The sequence below is a fragment of the Scyliorhinus torazame genome, chromosome 19, assembly GCF_047496885.1.
Source record: "Scyliorhinus torazame isolate Kashiwa2021f chromosome 19, sScyTor2.1, whole genome shotgun sequence".
Classification (NCBI taxonomy): domain Eukaryota; kingdom Metazoa; phylum Chordata; class Chondrichthyes; order Carcharhiniformes; family Scyliorhinidae; genus Scyliorhinus; species Scyliorhinus torazame.
Genome location: NC_092725.1, coordinates 124875940 through 124894752, shown reverse-complemented (window position 1 = coordinate 124894752; position 18813 = coordinate 124875940). Strand labels below are relative to the sequence as shown.

The window sequence follows — 18813 nt, the reverse complement described above, 5'->3', positions numbered from 1 at the left end:
TCCCCGCTAGATCTCTTTCTAGCATGATTGCTCCCCCATATTACTTCCGTAAGTCAGCTGACTTCAACTGACCCCGGCTACTCCTGCTCACTCCTCGACCCCCCCGTGTGGGGAACTCCCATCCGCCTTGCGCCTGTCTTCCCGCCTTATTCTTTCTGACGCGGGAACATCCCTTTACCTGACCCGCCTCTTATGGCGCAGCTCCCTTTCCCCTCCCCCTCCCCTTCCCCATTCTCCAACTATGTCCCGTCTTTCCCCCCTCACCGGCGTCCACATTTCCCCAATGTCTCCCCCCTTCCCAATTTACTTCTCAATTAACTTCAACCATAACATTAACAATAACATTTCCTGCAGCATCAGTCCCTCAGTTCCGATCCAATTTCTCTTCTTTGATGAAGGTCCATGCTTCCTCCGCCGTCTCGAAATAATGGTGTCTCTCCTGATACGTGACCCATAGTCTTGCCGGCTGCAGCATCCCGAACTTCACCTTCCTTTTATGCAACGCCTCTTTGGCTCGGTTGAAGCTCGCCCTCCTTCTCGCCACCTCCGCACTCCAATCCTGGTATACCCGTACCACTGCATTCTCCCATCTGCTACTCCGCACCTTTTTAGCCCATCTCAGGACCTCTTCTCTATCCTTAAGGCGGTAAAATCGCATGATTATCGCCCTGGGTGGTTCTCCCGCTTTTGGTCTTCTCGCCGGAATCCGATTTGCCCACTCCACCTCAAAGGGGCCCGTAGGGGCCTCAGCACCCATCAGTGAGCTCAGCATCGTACTTGCGTACGCTCCACAGTCCACTCCTTCCACACCCTCAGGGAGACCCAGTATCCGAAGGTTCTTCCTTCGCGCTCCATTTTCTAGGGCTTCGATCCTTTCAGTACACTTTTTATGAAGTGCCTCGTGCGTCTGTGTCTTAACCGCCAGGCCCAGGATCTCGTCCTCAATATCTGTCACCTTCTGCTCCACCACGCGGAGCTCTGTCTCTTGGGTCTTTAATGTCTCCTTGAGCCCCTCAATTGCCTGTAGCAACGGGGTCAGCACCTCCCTCTTCAGCAGCTCCACGCACCGTCTCACAATTTCATCCTGCTCAGGCCCCCATGTCGCCTGCGCTTTCTCCGCCGCCAGCTTGTACTTCTCTCTTTCTGACCCTTTGGTCGACGATTCCTAGCGCTGCAGCCGCCGCCGCCGGTTTTTTCCTCCTTCGTTTGGGGGGGACTCCCTTCTCACACACCCCACACCGGGTTGCGTCGTCGAAAAATTCCCCGTTGGGGCTCTTAAAAGAGCCCGAAGGTCCGTCGGAGCTGGAGCCGCCGAAGCGTGCGGCTAGCTAGGCATCACCGCAACCGGAAGTCCCTTCAGTGGCCTTGATGAGGTCTTTTCACAGTTGTTCCCTCTGCTGCTAGAATTCACCTTTGATACAGGCCCTCGGGTCAGCTTGCAGCTTTAAGCTTGCCCTTCCCCCGCCTGCATGCTGGAAGAGGCCCTATTTATCCTGCAGTTGCAGCCAAATCTTTTACTGTTTCTGCCGTGTCTGGCAACCCAGAGACATACCCTTCCTGGGGGACACTGTCGGGGGAATATTGCAGCCTTCTTCCCACACCGGGAAATGTCAAACAAATGCCGTGGGGGCCCTGTAAAAGAGCCCAGAAGTCCGTTCCAAGCAGGAGCTGCCGAATATGCGACCTAGCTCTGCATAGCCGCACCCGGAAGTCGAAAGCATCCTTAAGCACAGCCTCGAGCACTATATTAGCTCCAGCTGACTGGGTATGTGACTCTCTTCCATCCTGTGGACGTTCTTGACCCACCATTGCCAACTCTGTTTGAATAATGCCAGCTCTTGGGAACTTTGCCGTTGAAAGCTCTGCCATACTCATGATTTTGTCCTGCCAGATACCCATAATGCATTGCATTATAATCTATTATAATACATTTTATAAACCATCAGCTTAGTCCTAGGTTTCTGCTTTTCATGAGGTAGCCAACAGTGGTAGCTGCTTTCCCTATGCGTATATCGAGCTCAGCATAAAGGGATAGCTTATTTGACACCCTTGATCGAGGTAGCATAATTTGTGAACTACTCCCAGTGGGGTGTTATTGAATGTGATCAGGGGTAGAGAAACAACACCTTGCCCTATGACCATGGAAGAACGAGTGACATGCATGGGAGAGTTAGATAGCTTCCAGGTCTTCAAAGCTCAGTTGCCATCTGGATGACTAGTGCAACATTGGCAGCATAAAGGAGTTATCTGATCAGGATGTGATGTGTTTTTGTCTTCACTTGAGACTGAGGAGCTTTGGTGGACAGTCACATCTTCCCAAAACCTTGTATAGTTCTGCTCTGCTGACAGTGTTGAATGCCTTAGTGAAGTGTGTGAAAGTAAGATCAAGGAATATACCCTACTCTCTGCACTTCTCTTGTAGTTGCCATATGGAGAGCTTGCTGTGTATTTATTATATGTCCTATGTTTTTTCATGCATGGAACGATCTGCCTGGCCACTTAGAGAGTATCATGTCCACAGCAGATCTACTGGCATGGAAACCACACTGTGCTTCAAGATGCACCCGATCTCCCTGGATGGAGTCTTTTAAGTATGACGCTAGCAAAAGCCTTCCACAAAATTAGGGTTTGGGTTAGGCACACCCACCGGAAACAACAACCCACAATGTTACCCGGCAACCACATGTGTGGTCCATGTGGCAGAACTTGCTTCTCAAGGATTGGCCTTTATTGCTATCAGTAAATAAAAGCACCATTAGATTGTTTTAGTTGTGCCCATCATCTCTCATGAAAGGAAGGATGTCAAAAGCACTAAAGTGAGATGACGCTGTAGTTGTTGCAGTGTCCCCTGGCACCTGTGTTATTCCACAGTGTATTGAGTTTGGCATCTTCTGTGGAACAGAGCCTACCTCCCAGCTGAGAAAGAGAACCATCAGTGAGCGACAATAAATGGGATTTTCCCTGCTTGTTCGGTTCAGCCAGGATTCCGTCTTTTTGGGGTGTCCTTCTGTTTGCTTGGCAGTCTGTGGCTTTCTCGAGTTCAAGTGCTGAGATTTCTTCATCTAACTCAACCATGACAGGAAGCTGTGGGAGAATGTCAAGCGCGGGGAGGGAAATGTCCGACTCGCAGGAGCACAGCTCACAGTAGTGCTCAGCTCAGCAGGACATCTGTTTACTCCTGTCAGTAAGTACTTCACCATCTGCTGACTTCAGCTGAGCAATTTCGGTGATGGGAGGGGCAAGCGCCCTCTTGATCTCTTTGTGCATCACCAGCAGTTTGGATTTCTTGACATAAGTTGATTCAATGTTTATTTGCACAGTATTTCCCCATCTTTTACATGGCTGCCTTGGCTACTTTCAGGTGATTCAGTGTTTAAGCTGTTAGGATTACGTTGTGAATGATGCAATTTTATGTTGATTTCTGCATCAGTGACAGACATCGCAACATGAGGCTTTAAACCATAGCAATAGAATTTAAGGCTAAACAGTGTAAATTAATGAGACGAGGGAAGCAAAATAAACAATGTCAATAGAAACTAAACGCTCGATTGCGTTGATCTCGTGAGGCGTTGCTAACTGGGTGGATCCCGGAAGCGGAATCTCCCGGCTTTCACAGGCCACATTGTGCTGCAGCGAGATGCTTTTCCAGCACAGCATGGCCGGAAGAATGCGGCCTAAAACAAAAGTCAAATAAAAGCACTATTGCAGGTACAATTCAACAATCAAAATAGTCATATATTTAATAAATTGGGGAAGTTGAAGGAGCTAAACTTAATACTAGTGGTAACATTGAAATTGGTATTCCGATTACAAGACTGAACCGGCAATAGAATGCAGTATTTAACTTGATTCTTTTGAAATTATTGAAATGTATATTGATGGGATTATTTTCTTTTGTTCCAGGAAATGGAAAACTCCACTGAATCAGTAAATACTGGTACGTTAGTTACAGAAACCACTACAGTGACTTCAGAAACTGATGCAATCTTTACAGACGTGGATGAAGGTTCTGCTGAGCTGTTTTCCGAATCCTCACCTGTAGAGCCTGCAGTGATTTCATCAACGTTTTCATCAGTTGAAGTGCAGATGACTGTTAGCTCAGGACAGCCTGAGATATCTACTATTCACGAAAACAGCCTGGCTGCATCTGTCCCTGATCAACTAACATCACATGCAATACAGTATTCTGAAACACCACTGCCTACTACTGTACACTCAGTAGCTGCCACTGGCTTCACTGACTCATTTACTAACCAAACAGCCCCTGGTTCCTTGGGGTCCTTTGCATCTCACACTACGCTCAGCATGACTCTCAAGCCGAGATTGGTGTTGTCTAAGAGATCAGTTACTGCAGTTGTCAAGGCAGGTGGGATTTCCCTGGCTCGAGGTTCTTCACCCATCCCTCCTTTATGGAGGCTCCGAGCTAATGGCCTTCGAAATACCACTGAAGGTAAGTAGGTCACAACTGCAGTTATATAGTGGTAACAGCTGGTGATGACCCAGTGACATGGTGATGTAATTAGTATATACACTTGCTCTTTAGAGTCACAAAACATTTTCTAAAGAATGTAGGTTGTGACAGCAAAAGCAACATTTCTTTTGCTGACAAAAGCTCTTGCAAGTTTATCGAATACAAATATTTTTTGGAATGATTCTCATTGCTTGTAACAAGCCTATTTTTGTACCATTATTTTTCTATTTGAAGCCAGTTGGTCCTGTTCAACAAATATGAAGGGATATTAAAAACTTTTTAAACTGTGCTGGTACTTGTGAATAATATTTATTGATATTGGCACCTGGCTGCTGCTTTCCTGCTTTCTCTTTAGTAGTTTATTTTGTTTGCTACTAACACATCTAGGAACTTTACTAATTGTGAGAATTGTCAGAGGAAGTTTTTCTTTTCTATCTTATCCAGAGAACGAAGACAGTCTACAGGTCGTTGACCCGACATCAGAACAGCTGTCATATGTTGTAAAAGAACTTGTACCTTATACTGATTACATTGTCAGAGTGTCAGCATTCACTATTGTTGGAGAAGGACCACCAACCAATGTTTCCTTTAAGACTCGACAATATGGTACGTTACTAAAGCAACCATGATGTTTGTTTTGGAAATTAAGGTGATGTCTCAGATTCTTCAAAGTTAACTAAACATTTTGCTTTGGTATTTTTAGTGCCAAGTTCAGTGCAGAATGTAACCTATAAAAATATCACTTCTACTTCGATACTGATGTTGTGGGACCCACCTGCTTTCCCTAATGGCGTGATAACTCATTACACTATCTATGGTGTGGAGGAAGGCACAAATGAGGCATTTCAAGAAGTTGTGACAAGCAACAGTATTACTCTAACAGGTATTTTTGTAATGTAATTGTAAAGCTGAGCACCTTGCTACTTTTTGGAATGAATTAAATCTGTTTGTGAAGTATTGATAAAGGATGAATGTGAAAATAATTATTGAAGGCAAAATACCTGGTTGAAAAGCACCTGCAGTGGGACTGCACTTAAGAGATCTATGGCCCAATATTTTGAAAGCTTGGATTTAGACTTGCATCGAAGGGAGAAAGGGGATCTTATTTAGGCTGGGGGTCACCCCTCCAGTAAAAAACAGATGCATGGAGGGTAGGCTGTGTCCAGATTTCCTTCAAACCTGGATGAAAGGGGGATTTTGGTCTGGGAGCAACACAAATGTGAGCGTGATCATCATTGTACCACATGCTTCGTGTGGGGCATTGAGCATAACGCAGGCCTCTGGGAGGTACTGTTTCAAACATTGTGCATGCTCATTGGCCTTTTACACACAGTCATTCATTGTGCCCAAAGCGTTGGACACTTTCTTTGTTGGGGAAGTGACAGCCAAAGAATATGAAACAGATGTTGGAGTATCCGGCCGAAGGTGTTCTGTTAGGGTGTATCTCTGTGGGGTCAGCAACATTGGACGCCATTCATCCATCATTTTAACTTTCATAGAATGTCCACACTTCCCAGATGATTTTCACTAATGAATATGAGTTTGTTCCTCATAGTCAGAAATTGCTTGATTATTTCTCTCGACGAAGCCTGTGCAATTGACATGAAAATCCACAGTGCTTTTGTGTGTTGTATGCTGCAACCTGTGTGTCCAGTTCAGTTAATTCCTCCATTACACAGGAGAAAGTATTGAAGGTATTGTCCCTTGCCACTTAGCAGTTGTCATTTCTCTGACACATGAGTGGATCGTAGCTTGTCCCCTGGGATGACTTAATAGGGTGTAATGATATGGAGCTTCATCCTGTGGTAAGCTTTATTTCTGCGGGAATGCCCATCCCTGATCTAGATCATTGGGGAGAAGATAGCAGAGCTATGTGGCACGAGTTCATTAAGCCCCTATTTAAATAAAGTTAGGAGTTGCTTCCATGTTTTTATTGCAGTGTTCCATAAATTTGTGACTGTCTGCGAATACCCTGCACCAAAATCCTGCCGACAGCACAGGGACCTGAAAAATAAGGGACTGTAGTCCTATTTAATATTTTGAGAGAGGAGATGCTACTGCTTGCTGTTTCCTAACATGAAAAAAATGTTATTCGTGCAGCAGATTTCTGTGCGAGGATGCAAGTGTGAAAGCATTCTCCTGCATTGAGTGTACGACTCAAGTCAGTATAACTCTGGATTTACCTGCTGTACATAATATTGTACAGCTACTAGTCTCAGACCAGTGGTGGAACTATAGCTTTGAGGACCACATGAGAATGGTTTTAATCAATGCGCTTCAGCTTTACACTCATCAATTTAATTGCTTTTACACAGATCTGGAAACATCTATTTCTCTTTACATTTGTAGGTTTGAAGAGATATACATATTATAAAATGAGGGTAACAGCATCTACCTCGGTAGGTGAAAGCTCAGTCTCTGAAAAGGATGATATTTTTGTGCAAACTCTTGAAGATGGTAAGAAATGTTTTATACAGAACCAAATCGTGGGTTCCGAACATTCCCATTATCATATTAATTACTCAGTTCTGTCACCACAAATTTGTCTAAACCATTCTTTATCATCTCTTTCATTTCCTCACCCATATGGCCATTGCTCACCTATGAGCCAGGAGACTGGGAGATGAAAGGCCATTCATATTATAAACCCGCACAGTCAAACTTGCCGTTTCTGATGTGATGTCTGTTTTTGTATATTTACAGCAGGGATTGATCAGACACTGATCAAATTTGAGAACATTTCCTAGCATTAATGTGTTAAGACAATTGGTGCCCAGCCAAGTTCCCATAGTACTGGTGCCAGAAGCAACCCGTTCTGAATTAGGAAATGGTGTTAGCAACTGGTGTTTCAGTAGAGAGCATCGGTAGAAACTGCCATTCACGGTTCCAGTGGGCCACTTGACAGCGCCCGTAGTACTGGTTAGATAGTTGGTCTGCGCTGGTTATATTTCCAGTTTATTTGGTACTCGATTGCATTTATTTTTATTGTCTAATGCAATTATTTGTCCCATTCATTGCGGCTGCACACTTGAGTATTAACTGAAATGTCAATAATGCCCCTCATAATTCCAATGCATATTCTTGAAGATGGAATTACTCAGTAAGAACAAGTTAGTCCATAGATTTGCAGTTGAACAAAAAAATAAAAATAATATTTATTGTCACAAGTCGGCTTACATTAACACTGCCATGAAGTTACTGTGAAAAGCCCCGAGTCGCCACATTCCGGCACCTGTTCGGGTACACAGAGGGAGAATTCAGAATGTCCAATTCACCTAACAGCATGTCTTTTGGGACTTGTGGGAGGAAACCGGACAAACCCACCCAGGCACTGGGAGAACGTGCGCACTCCGCACAGACAGTGACCCAAGCCAGGAATCAAAACTGGGACCCTGGAGCTGTGAAGCAACAGTGCTACCAACTGCGTTACCGTATTGCCCTTAAAGGAAGTGAGAAATATGGAAGCAGGTCCTCACAGTGATAAAGTGCATGAGATTTTGGCTCAAGATAATACACTGCACCCCACACTTAGCCCACAATATCCACCCTTACTGGAGATCAATTCTGAAGAAGCTGTGGCCAGAGACTGTTCTTCTGCATATTTCAGGTCACACCCTTCATTCACACTTTCTGGACAACAGTATACAAGGCCACACAAGTCCAAAGCATTCGGATTAAATGCATGTATAAAGATATGCAATTTCTATTGAGAAAAATGCAAAATTAAAATTCAACATTAATCACAGGGAAAAGAAACACAATGAAGGTTCAAGAATAACTTTAATAACAACAATAATAATTGAAGATTCCAGGAGGGAACGCATGCACATATTATACTGACTCATTTTGCTTTCGCCTTTCAGTTCAAATCCATAATTTTCTCTGATATATAGCTGTTGAATTTTGTTTTTTGAGACCTCTTCCTCGCTCTGGCCCTTATTCTGCAGATGATGAATGAAACATGCTGAAAATGGGGGAAAAGAGAGAAAACATAAGCATTGGCTTATTTGAACCATTAAAGTTACAGGTCAGCTGTATCTCAGGCAGGCAAAAACAGAAGCATATGTGATATCGGTGAATACAATCTCAGAGTACAGAGCTTGTGAACATAACTACCTTTGACAACACTCATCTTCCTAGGTGAAACTGCAGGCTTAGCTATTGGCTGTGTGCCACTGGTGATGAAACGAGGGCAAACACGTCCATATATGGAGCTGCCTCTGAGCATGTCAGAGCCCCACACAGCTGCCGTCAGGGACTTCACAAATAGCGAATTTGTCCTCTGGCCTGTAAGCTGGGGCTTCACACCACCCTGCAATTGAACCTGTAGGGGGAAAAAATGCACGAGTGATCTATGGGCAGTGTTTGATATCACCCCTGTGATATCCATCATTTTTAAGAAAAACATACCTTCCCATCTATTGGAGTATACAGCGCCTCCGCACATGTGCTTGCCTCCCCGATTATACAAAGGGATGTGGGTGTGGGTGGCGTGGCTTCAATCAGTGCAGTTCTGGGTGGGGTTGTAGCTTGAGGCAGGATGGGCTGCTACATTCCCACAGGTGATCGATGGGGTCCTTGGGCTGCTTTGGGATTCTGATCCTTCTTGACGCCATCTCCTCCTTGAGTCCTTCGCGGTAGGCTGCAAGAAAGACACCAACATGGCTCAAGACACACTTCCCTGGATCAACTACTTCACCCTTGTGATTCGGAGTTCTACTCTGGATATCAATGGCTTAGTGCAGGGATTTTCAAAGTGCGGGTCGTAGGTGTGTGTCGGGAGGGTCACGGAGCGATCAGTCACGTTGTTCTCGCACTGGTCCCGATTGCGGGGAAGCCCAATAGCTGCTACCAGCTTTTAAATTCAGACTGGTCACCGCTGCCGTCTTTCAAATAAAAATAAATGAGGCTGTGCGCAGTCTGCCGGCCAGAAGCGGCAGCAGAGAGCACGTCGTGTGCCCTGCATGTACACTTGACATCAAGCACACTCCATATACATGCTTTTGGCACCAAATCTCGGGGCAGAGCTGCTTCCATTTTCCAGCTGCTGGCAAGAGGACTGTGAAGATAGATTATTTTCTTAAAATCAAGAGATGGCCAGAGACTAGTGTACCTATTGGACAGGATCTCACAACTGAATCTGCTGGAGAGAGCTGTTCAGGAGAGTTAAGGGCAGGACAGAGCAGTGCTAGTGTTAGCTCTGTACAGAGCTCCAGGGCCTCTGGTTAACAGCCTACAAATAAGAAACTTAGCACTGGAACAAAGCAGTATAAAGATGATTTCTTGAGGTATGGTTTTGTCAATTATGCCACTGCAAATAAGGATGCAAAGCCTATCTGTGTTATACGCAGGGAATTACTGGCAAATGAGAGGGGAAGTTTCAGATTTTGAAAGAGAAGTGGTGGGTGAAAAATTATTTTTGTGGTTGAGACCCCAGAGTCGATTATTAACTTACAGCTGACTCCAAATTACACTGCTGTGGCTAACCTATGACACCACATTAAAAACACGCCAAAAGCCCATGAGGCTGTCAGCATTCCGGAGTAGCATCTCCCAGGAATATCCAGTGCTGAGTAAAACATGCATTTTGTTGCTGCTGCCCTTCACAACGACCTTCATGTGCGAGGTTGGAGTTTCTGTTTCGATAAAGCTGAAGGTGGCACCAAGGAACTGGTTGCAGCCTGCATCTAATATGTGAATTGCCCTCTCCTCCTTTGAACCTGATTCAGGTGAGCTCTTGAAGTAAAGCAATACGGTAGCACAGTGGTTAGCATTGTGGCTTCACAGCGCCAGGTCCCAGGTTTGATTCCCCGCTGGGTCACTGTCTGTGTGGAGTCTGCACGTTCTCCCAGTGTCTGCGTGGGTTTCCTCCGGGTGCTCCGGTTTCCTCCCACCTTCCAAAGACCTGCAGGTTAGGTGGTTTGGCCATGCTAAATTGCCCTTAATGCCCAAAAAGGTTAGGAGGGGTTATTGGGTTACGGGGATAGGGTGGAAGTGAGAGCTTAAGTGGGTCGGTGCAGGCCCGATGGGCCAAATGGCCTCCTTCTGCACTGTATGTTCTATGTTCTAAGTAGATTCTTCTTTTGCATAAAAATTAAGCGAACAAGGCACAGGTCACAAAGGTCTGCCGGTTGGCAAACATTTTTCCCGGGAAGAAAGGTTTTAAAAACACTGACTTAATGCACACTTTACTTACGTTACAAGCAACACCTTTATTAACCTAAATTCCTTAGCTTATAAATTGATAACAATGTAAAATATTGACACAAGGATCTGCTGATGTAAACTCACAATTTGGTTGCTTGATTTCTTGAGAGACAGACAAGATCGGGTGGTTGAACTGTCCTATTCTGTAAAACACTTTGATAGTTGATCAGTCTATCCTCTCCTGATTGCAATCCTGAGCCTCCTGCAAATCCGGTTCCTGTGCCCTTCTGTCGGGCCGGCATACCACATTTTCAGTGATATCGTTTTCTCATTGGCGCAGTCCTATCTGGGTCAAGTTATGATACCCCAGTGAGATGATGAGTCCTTGAGGGCATTACAGCTGCCCACATCCTGACTGCAACATTCAAACCATGTTTGGCCGGTCCTCTGTTCGAGTGTCGTGTGTGTATGCATGGCCTACATGTGTGGGCATGTTCTCTCCTCTTTTCTGGTTATTGTCTGTACGCAACTTAACCCTCTTCCCATCAGCTCTCTGTCCAACAAAGAAACATTTTTTTTAACACAAAAAATACATTGTTCAATCTCTAATACCAAGTTTGATATGACAGGCAAAAAAAACCCAGTACATGAACCATTTCAACAAAGTTGATCGATCAAAGAACAAGCAAAAAAAGATTGATGTCAAAATGTCAACATCTGCAAGAGCAAATGCAGCAAGTCCCATTCTGATAATTTCATTGTGATCCTGTTCTATCTCTATTGCAAGTCAGTGGTTAATTTACAGATGTTGTCTTCATTTGCTGACAACAAAAACACACCCGTGGTGGGTGTTCCAGGATGTGGAGATGCCGGCGTTGGACTGGGGTGAGCACAGTACGAAATCTTACAACACCAGGTTAAAGTCCAACAGGTTTGTTTCGATGTCACTAGCTTTCGGCTGAGGAAGGAGCTGTGCTCCGAAAGCTAGTGACATCGAAACAAACCTGTTGGACTTTAACCTGGTGTTGTAAGATTTCGTACGGTTTTCCAGCAGCAGAGATGGGCTGGCATCAGCTGGTGGGTTCCCTGGTGGCGCGGCTGGCAAGCAACACATATGGCTATTAACTTTGGTGGGACTTGAAGATCCCACTGGCAGCCAATAGCCAGAATTTATTGCCCATCCCCAAGTTCCCTCAAGAAGATGCTGGTGAGCCACCTTCTTGTACCACTGCCGTCCTTGTGGTGTATGTACATCCCGAGTGCTATTAGTGGGTGTAGGATTTTGGCCCAACGACAGTGAAGGGATGGTGGTATATTTATGAGACCAAGATGGCATGTGACTTGGAGGGGAACTTGCAGTTAGTGGTGTCTCCATGCCTCTGATGTGTCTTTTATCTTTATGGTAGAAATTGTGCTTATGTAAAGGAGCTTGGCGAGTTGCTGCAGTGGGCCTTGTAAATGATACTCACTGCTGCCACTGTGCGCTGGTGGTGGATGTTTAAGATGGTAAATAGGGTGCTGATCAAGTGGACAGCTTTGTTCTGTAGGGTGTCGAGCTTCTTGAGTGCTGTTGGAGCTGCACCCATCCAGACAAAAGAAGAATATTTCATCAAACTCCTGACTTATATTTTGTAGATGGTGGACAGCCTTCGTAGACTCAGGTGGTGAGTTACTTGTCACAGAATCCTGACCCTCCAACTTTCTCTTGCAATCAGAGTGCAAGTATCCATTATTTAAAGTGTATTTTAACAATGCATTTTTGTGTATTTAACTTTCTAAATTCCAGAGAAAACAGGCGCCTAGATCTTTAAACTGCCATGAACAAGTGCAGAAAGTATTCAAGAAGGCCAGCGGAATTTTGGCCTTTATATCTAGAGGACTGGAGTGAGTATCGGGATGCAGAAGTTACGCTGCAGCTTTACAAAACCCTGGTTAGACCCGACTTGGAATACTTGTGAGCAGATCATAGGAAGGATTTTTTGACCTTGGAGGGAGTACAGAGTAGGTTTACAACAATGATACCTGGACTCCAGGGGTTAAGTTACAAGGAAAGATTATATAAATTAGGCCTGTTTTCTCTAGAACTTAGAAGTTTAAGGGATGATCTGATTGAAGCCTTCAAGATACTAACAGGAAAAGAGAGGGTAGATAAAGTTAAACTATTTCCACTGCTTGGAAATTCTAGAACTAGGGGTCATAATCTAAAAATTAGGGTCAGACCATTCAAGAGGAATGTTAGGAGGCACCTCTAACACAAAGGATTTAAAGGTTTGGGCCTCTCTTCCACAAAAGGCAATTAATCCTAGATCAGTTGTTAATTTAAAATCTGAGATCGATTTCTTTTGTTAAGCTAAGGAATTAAGGGGATATGGGCCAAAGGCAGCTATATGGAGTTAGGCCACAGATCAGGCATGATTTCAGTGAATGACGGAGCAGGCTCAAGAGGCTGAATGGCCTGCTCCTCTTCCCACGTTCCTTTTTAACAATATGCTGTTCCTAGTAAGAGACCTGGAGTACTGCGTGCAGTTTTGGTATCGTTATCTGAGGAAGGATACAAAGAACAAAGAACAAAGAAAAGTACAGCACAGGAACAGGCCCTTCGGCCCTCCAAGCCCGTGCCGACCATGCTGCCCGACTAAACTACAATCTTCTACACTTCCTGGGTCCGTATCCCTCTATTCCCATCCTATTCATGTATTTGTCAAGGTGCCCCTTAAATGTCACTATCGTCCCTGCTTCCACCACCTCCTCCGGTAGCGAGGTCCAGATTCCCGCTAACCTCTGTGTAAAAACATTTGCCTCGTACATCTACTCTAAACCTTGCCCCTCGCACCTTAAACCTATGCCCCCTAGTAATTGACCCCTCTACCCTGGGGAAAAGCCTCTGACTATCCACTCTTTCTATGCCCCTCATAATTTTGTAGACCTCTATCAGGTCGCCCCTCAACCTCCGTCGTTCCAATGAGAACAAACCGAGTTTATTCAACCGCTCCTCATAGCTAATGCCCTCCATACCAGACAACATTCTGGTAAATCTCTTCTGCACCCTCTCTAAAGCCTCCACATCCTTCTCGTAGTGTGGCGACCAGAATTGAACACTATACTCCAAGTGTGGCCTAACTAAGGTTCTATATAGCTGCAACATGACTTGCCAATTCTTATACTCAATGCCCCGGCCAATGAAGGCAAACATGCCATATGCCTTCTTAACTACCTTCTCCACCTATGTTGCCCCTTTCAGTGACCTGTGGACCTGTACACCTAGATCTCTCTGACTTTCAATACTCTTGAGGGTCCTACCATTCACTGTATATTCCCTACCTGCATTACCTTCCAAAATGCATTACCTCACATTTGTCCGGATTAAACTCCATCTGCCATCTCTCCGCCCAAGTCTCCAAACAATCTAAATCCTGCTGTATCCTCTGACAGTCCTCATCGCTATCCGCAATTCCACCAACCTTTGTGTCATCTGCAAACTTACTAATCAGACCAGTTACATTTTCCTCCAAATCATTTATATATACTACAAACAGCAACGGTCCCAGCACCGATCCCTGCGGAACGCCACTAGTCACAGCCCTCCAATTAGAAAAGCATCCTTCCATTGCTACTCTCTGCCTTCTATGACCTAGCCAGTTCTGTATCCACCTTGCCAGCTTACCCCTGATCCCGTGTGACTTCACCTTTTGTACTGGTCTACCATGAGGGACCTTGTCAAAGGCCTTACTGAAGTCCATATAGACAACATCCACTGCTCTACCTGCATCAATCATTTTTGTGACCTCTTCGAAAAACTCTTATCAAGTTAGTGAGACACGACCTCCCCTTTGAAAAACCATGCTGCCTCTCACTAATACGTCCATTTGCTTCCAAATGGGAATAGATCCTGTCTCGAAGAATTCTCTCCAGTATTTTCCCCACCACTGACGTAAGGTTCACCGGCCTGCAGTTCCCTGGATTATCCTTGCTACCCTTCTTATACAGAGGAACAACATTGGCTATTCTCCAGTCCTCCGGGACATCACCTGAAGACAGTGAGGATCCAAAGATTTCTGTCAAGGCCTCAGCAATTTCCTCTCTAGCATCCTTCAGTATTCTGGGGGTAGATCCCATCAGGCCCTGGGGACTTATCTACCTTAATATTTTTTAAGACGCCCAACACCTCGTCTTTTTGGATCTCAATGTGACCCAGGCTATCTACACACCCTTCTCCAGACTCAACATCTACCAATTCCTTCTCTTTGGTGAATACTGATGCAAAGTATTCATTTAGTACCACGCCCATTTCCTCTGGCTCCACACATAAATTCCCTTGCCTATCCTTCAGTGGGCCAACCCTTTCCCTGGCTACCCTCTTGCTTTTTATGTTTGTGTAAAACGCCTTGGGATTTTCCTTAACCCTATTTGCCAATGACTTTTCGTGACCCCTTCTAGCCCTCCTGGCTCCTTGCTTAAGTTCTTTCCTACTTTCCTTATATTCCACACAGGCTTCGTCTCTTCCCAGCCTTTTAGCCCTGACAAATGCCTCCTTTTTCTTTTTGACGAGGCCTACAATATCTCTCGTTATCCAAGGTTCCCGAAAATTGCCGTATTTATCCTTCTTCCTCACAGGAACATGCCGGTCCTGAATTCCTTTCAACTGACACTTGAAAGCCTCCCACATGTCAGATGTTGATTTACCCTCAAACATCCGCCCCCAATCTAGGTTCTTCAGTTCCCGCCTAATATTGTTATAATTAGCCTTCCCCCAATTTAGCACATTCACCCTAGGACCACTCTTATCCTTTAAAACTTACTGAATTGTGGTCACTGTTCCCGAAATGCTCCCCTACTGAAAACTCTACCACCTGGCTGGGCTCATTTCCCAATACCAGGTCCAGTTCAGCCCCTTCCCTAGTTGGACTGTCTACATATTGTTTTAAGAAGCCCTCCTGGATGCTCATTGCAAACTGTGCCCCGTCTAAGCCCCTGGCACTAAGTGAATCCCAGTCAATATTGGGCAAGTTGAAGTCTCCCATCACAACAACTCTGTTGTTTTTACTCTTTTCCAAAATCTGTCTACCTATCTGCTCCTCTATCTCCCGCTGGCTGTTGGGAGGCCTGTAGTAAACTCCCAACATTGTGACTGCACCCTTCTTATTCCTGATCTCTACCCATATAGCCTCACTGCCCTCTGAGGTGTCCTACCGTAGTACAGCTGGGATATTCTCCCTAACCAGTAGCGCAACTCCGCCACCCCTTTTACATCCCCCTCTATCCCACCTGAAACATCTAAATCCTGGAACGTTTAGCTGCCAATCCTGCCCTTCCCTCAACAGGTCTCTGTAGTGGCAACAACATCATAGTTCCAAGCACTAATCCAAGCTCTACGTTCATCTGCCTTACCCGTAATACTTCTTGCATTAAAACATATGCACTTCAGGCCACCAGACCCGCTGTGTTCAGCAACTTCACCCTGTCTGCTCTGCCTCAGAGCCATACTGGCCCTATTCCCTTGTTCTCCCTCAATGCTCTCACCTTCTGACCTATTGCTCCCGTGCCCACCCCCCTGCCATACTAGTTTAAACCCTCCCGTGTGACACTAGCAAACCTCGCGGCCAGGATATTTATGCCTCTCCAGTTTAGATGCAACCCACCCTTATATAGGTCACACCTGCCCCGGAAGAGCTCCCAGTGGTCCAGATACGGAAACCCTCCCTCCTACACTAGCTGTTTAGCCACGTGTTTAGCTGCTCTATCTTCCTATTTCTAGCCTCACTGGCACGTGGCACAGGGAGTAATCCCGAGATTACAACCCTAGAGGTCCTGTCTTTTAACTTTCTCCCGAGTTCCCTGAACTCCTGCTGCAGGACCTCATGCCCCTTCCAGCCTATGTCGTTAGTACCAATATGTACAACAACCTCTGCCTGTTTGCCCTCCCCCTTCAGGGTGCCCTCTACCCGTTCGGAGACATCCTGGACCCTGGCACCAGGGAGGCAACATACCATCCTGGAGTCTCTTTCACGTCCACAGGGCCCTGTGCCCCTGACTTTGGAGTCCCCTATGACTATTGCTCTTCTGCGCTTTGACCCTCCCTTCTGAACATCAGACCCAGCCGTGGTGCCACTGCTCTGGCTGCTGCTGTTTTCCCCTGATAGGCTATCCCCCGACAGTATTCAAAAAGGCATACCTGTTCAAGAGGGGGACAACCACAGTGGATTCCTGCACTGACTGTCTGCCCTTTCTGGTGGTCACCCATTTCTCTGCCTGCACCTTGTGTGTGACCACATTTATATAACTGCTATCTATGATGCTTTCTGCCACCTGCATGCTCCTAAGTGCATCCAACTGCTGCTCCAACCGAACCATGCGGTCTGTGAGGAGCTCCAGTTGGGTGCACTTTCTGCAGATGAAGCCATCCGGGAGGCTGGAAGCCTCCCGGACCTGCCACATCTCACATTTAGAGCACTGCACCCCTCTAACTGACATTGCATCAGTTAATTAGCAAATTAAACTTAAAAGTTAAAAACAAAAGTTACTGTTAACTATATGTTTCCTAGCACTAGATTTCTACTATAAATGTGAAAGCTAAATACAGTACTCTGGCTTAGATACCCCTCTAAATTATAATTAAGTAATTATGTTTAATTAGTTTACCAATGCTTAATTTTTTTAATTTTGTGTAGTTTCCCAACCAGCCAATCAGATCACAGTTTTTCTGTGATGTCCACACATAATTTTAAAAGGTTACAAAAGTAAAAATGAGTAAAAATCACTTACTTACCTTCTGAGGGTCTCAGATGCTCTCTGGTGTCTCCCTGCAGAATAAATGTTACAGGCCAGAAGAAAGAGAGAGAACAAAACAATAGGGAAAAAGCACCTTCTCCCACTCTGCACTGAATTACCTCACTGCACCAAATTACCAAATTCCCACTCTGGATGTGTCTCACTCAGGCTGTGACTCTTTGACCTGTGCAACGCTTACTGAGTGCGTTTTCTTGCTATGGAGGGAGTGCAGCGAAGGTTTACCAGGATGATTCCTGGGATGGCGGGACTGTCACATGAGGAGAGACTAAGTGGGTTAGGATTATATTCATTGGAGTTTAGAAGAGTAAGAGGGGATCTCATAGAAACTTATAAAATTCTAACAGGATGGGGGGGGGGTGTTGGGGGGGGGGTGTTGGGAGGGGGAGGGGGGTTAGAATGTATGTGTTATTGATGATTCTTTTTCATTGGTGTTTTGTATTCAGAATGTTGGGAGCTGTTTGAGGGGGGGTGGGATAAGGGGATTGTTGGCTGGGAGATTGCCATTGCATTTGTTGTTCTTGTTGATTATCCGTACCAGCCTCTCCGAACAGGCGCCGGAATGTGGCGACTAGGGGGTTTTCACAGTAACTTCATTGAAGCCTACTTGTGACAATAAGTGATTTTCATTTTCATTTTTCATTATCTGTTGTTGTAAATTTTGAAGAAGATGTGAAAAAGGAGGAGAATAAAAATATATTTTTTTAAAATCCGAACATTATTAGACAGGGTAGACTTAGAAAGAATATTCCCGATGGCGGGGAGTCCAGAACTAGGGGTCATAGTTTGAGGATAAGGGGTAAACCTTTTAGGACTGAGGTGAGATTGGTGAATCTGTGGAATTTACTAACACAGAATGTGGTTGAGGCCAAAACATTGTGTGATTTCAAGAAGGAATTAGATATAGCTCTTGGGGCTAAAGGCATCAATGGAAATGGGGGGAAGGCTGGATCAGGGTATTGAACTTGATTATCAGCAATGATCATAATGAATGACGGAGCAGAATCGAAGGGCAGAATGGCCTCCTCCTGCTCCTCTTTTCTATATATGTCTGGTGTTGGAACTAAAATGTCTCATTGTTGTATGAAATATTTTTCTGAAGCTCAAATTAAGACACATTTGGGCAGAATAGATTGTGCGATAGATGTCAACGAATCTGCACTATACTGGAGCTGGGATAAGTTGACATTGATACTGCAATTCAAAAGCGGGAACATTTTGCTAGGAATGTCACCTTTCATTTTGATAAGCACTGTGGTGAGCCACGTATGGCTGCGTAAGGCTGTTGTATATATGTTCACTATTGTTCTACTGTTGACGTTACTATTAGTATCGTTATCTCCACTGTTGTATATACTTATTGTTATTGCTGTTCTGTTATTGGTTGTTGCTGTTGTACTGTTAGATTG

The 18813-nt window shown here is 45.1% G+C and overlaps 1 protein-coding gene across 1 annotated transcript in view; it reads left to right on the top strand.

Annotated features, from left to right (window-relative positions):
- ptprq (protein tyrosine phosphatase receptor type Q) overlaps nucleotides 1-18813 on the top strand; it is a 304885-nt gene that overhangs the window by 131595 nt on the left and 154477 nt on the right. The window contains exons 27-30 of the mRNA XM_072485165.1: nucleotides 3904-4450; nucleotides 4916-5077; nucleotides 5175-5354; nucleotides 6821-6928. Coding sequence (XP_072341266.1) covers nucleotides 3904-4450; nucleotides 4916-5077; nucleotides 5175-5354; nucleotides 6821-6928 — 997 coding nt within the window. The remainder of the gene's footprint in view (nucleotides 1-3903; nucleotides 4451-4915; nucleotides 5078-5174; nucleotides 5355-6820; nucleotides 6929-18813) is intronic.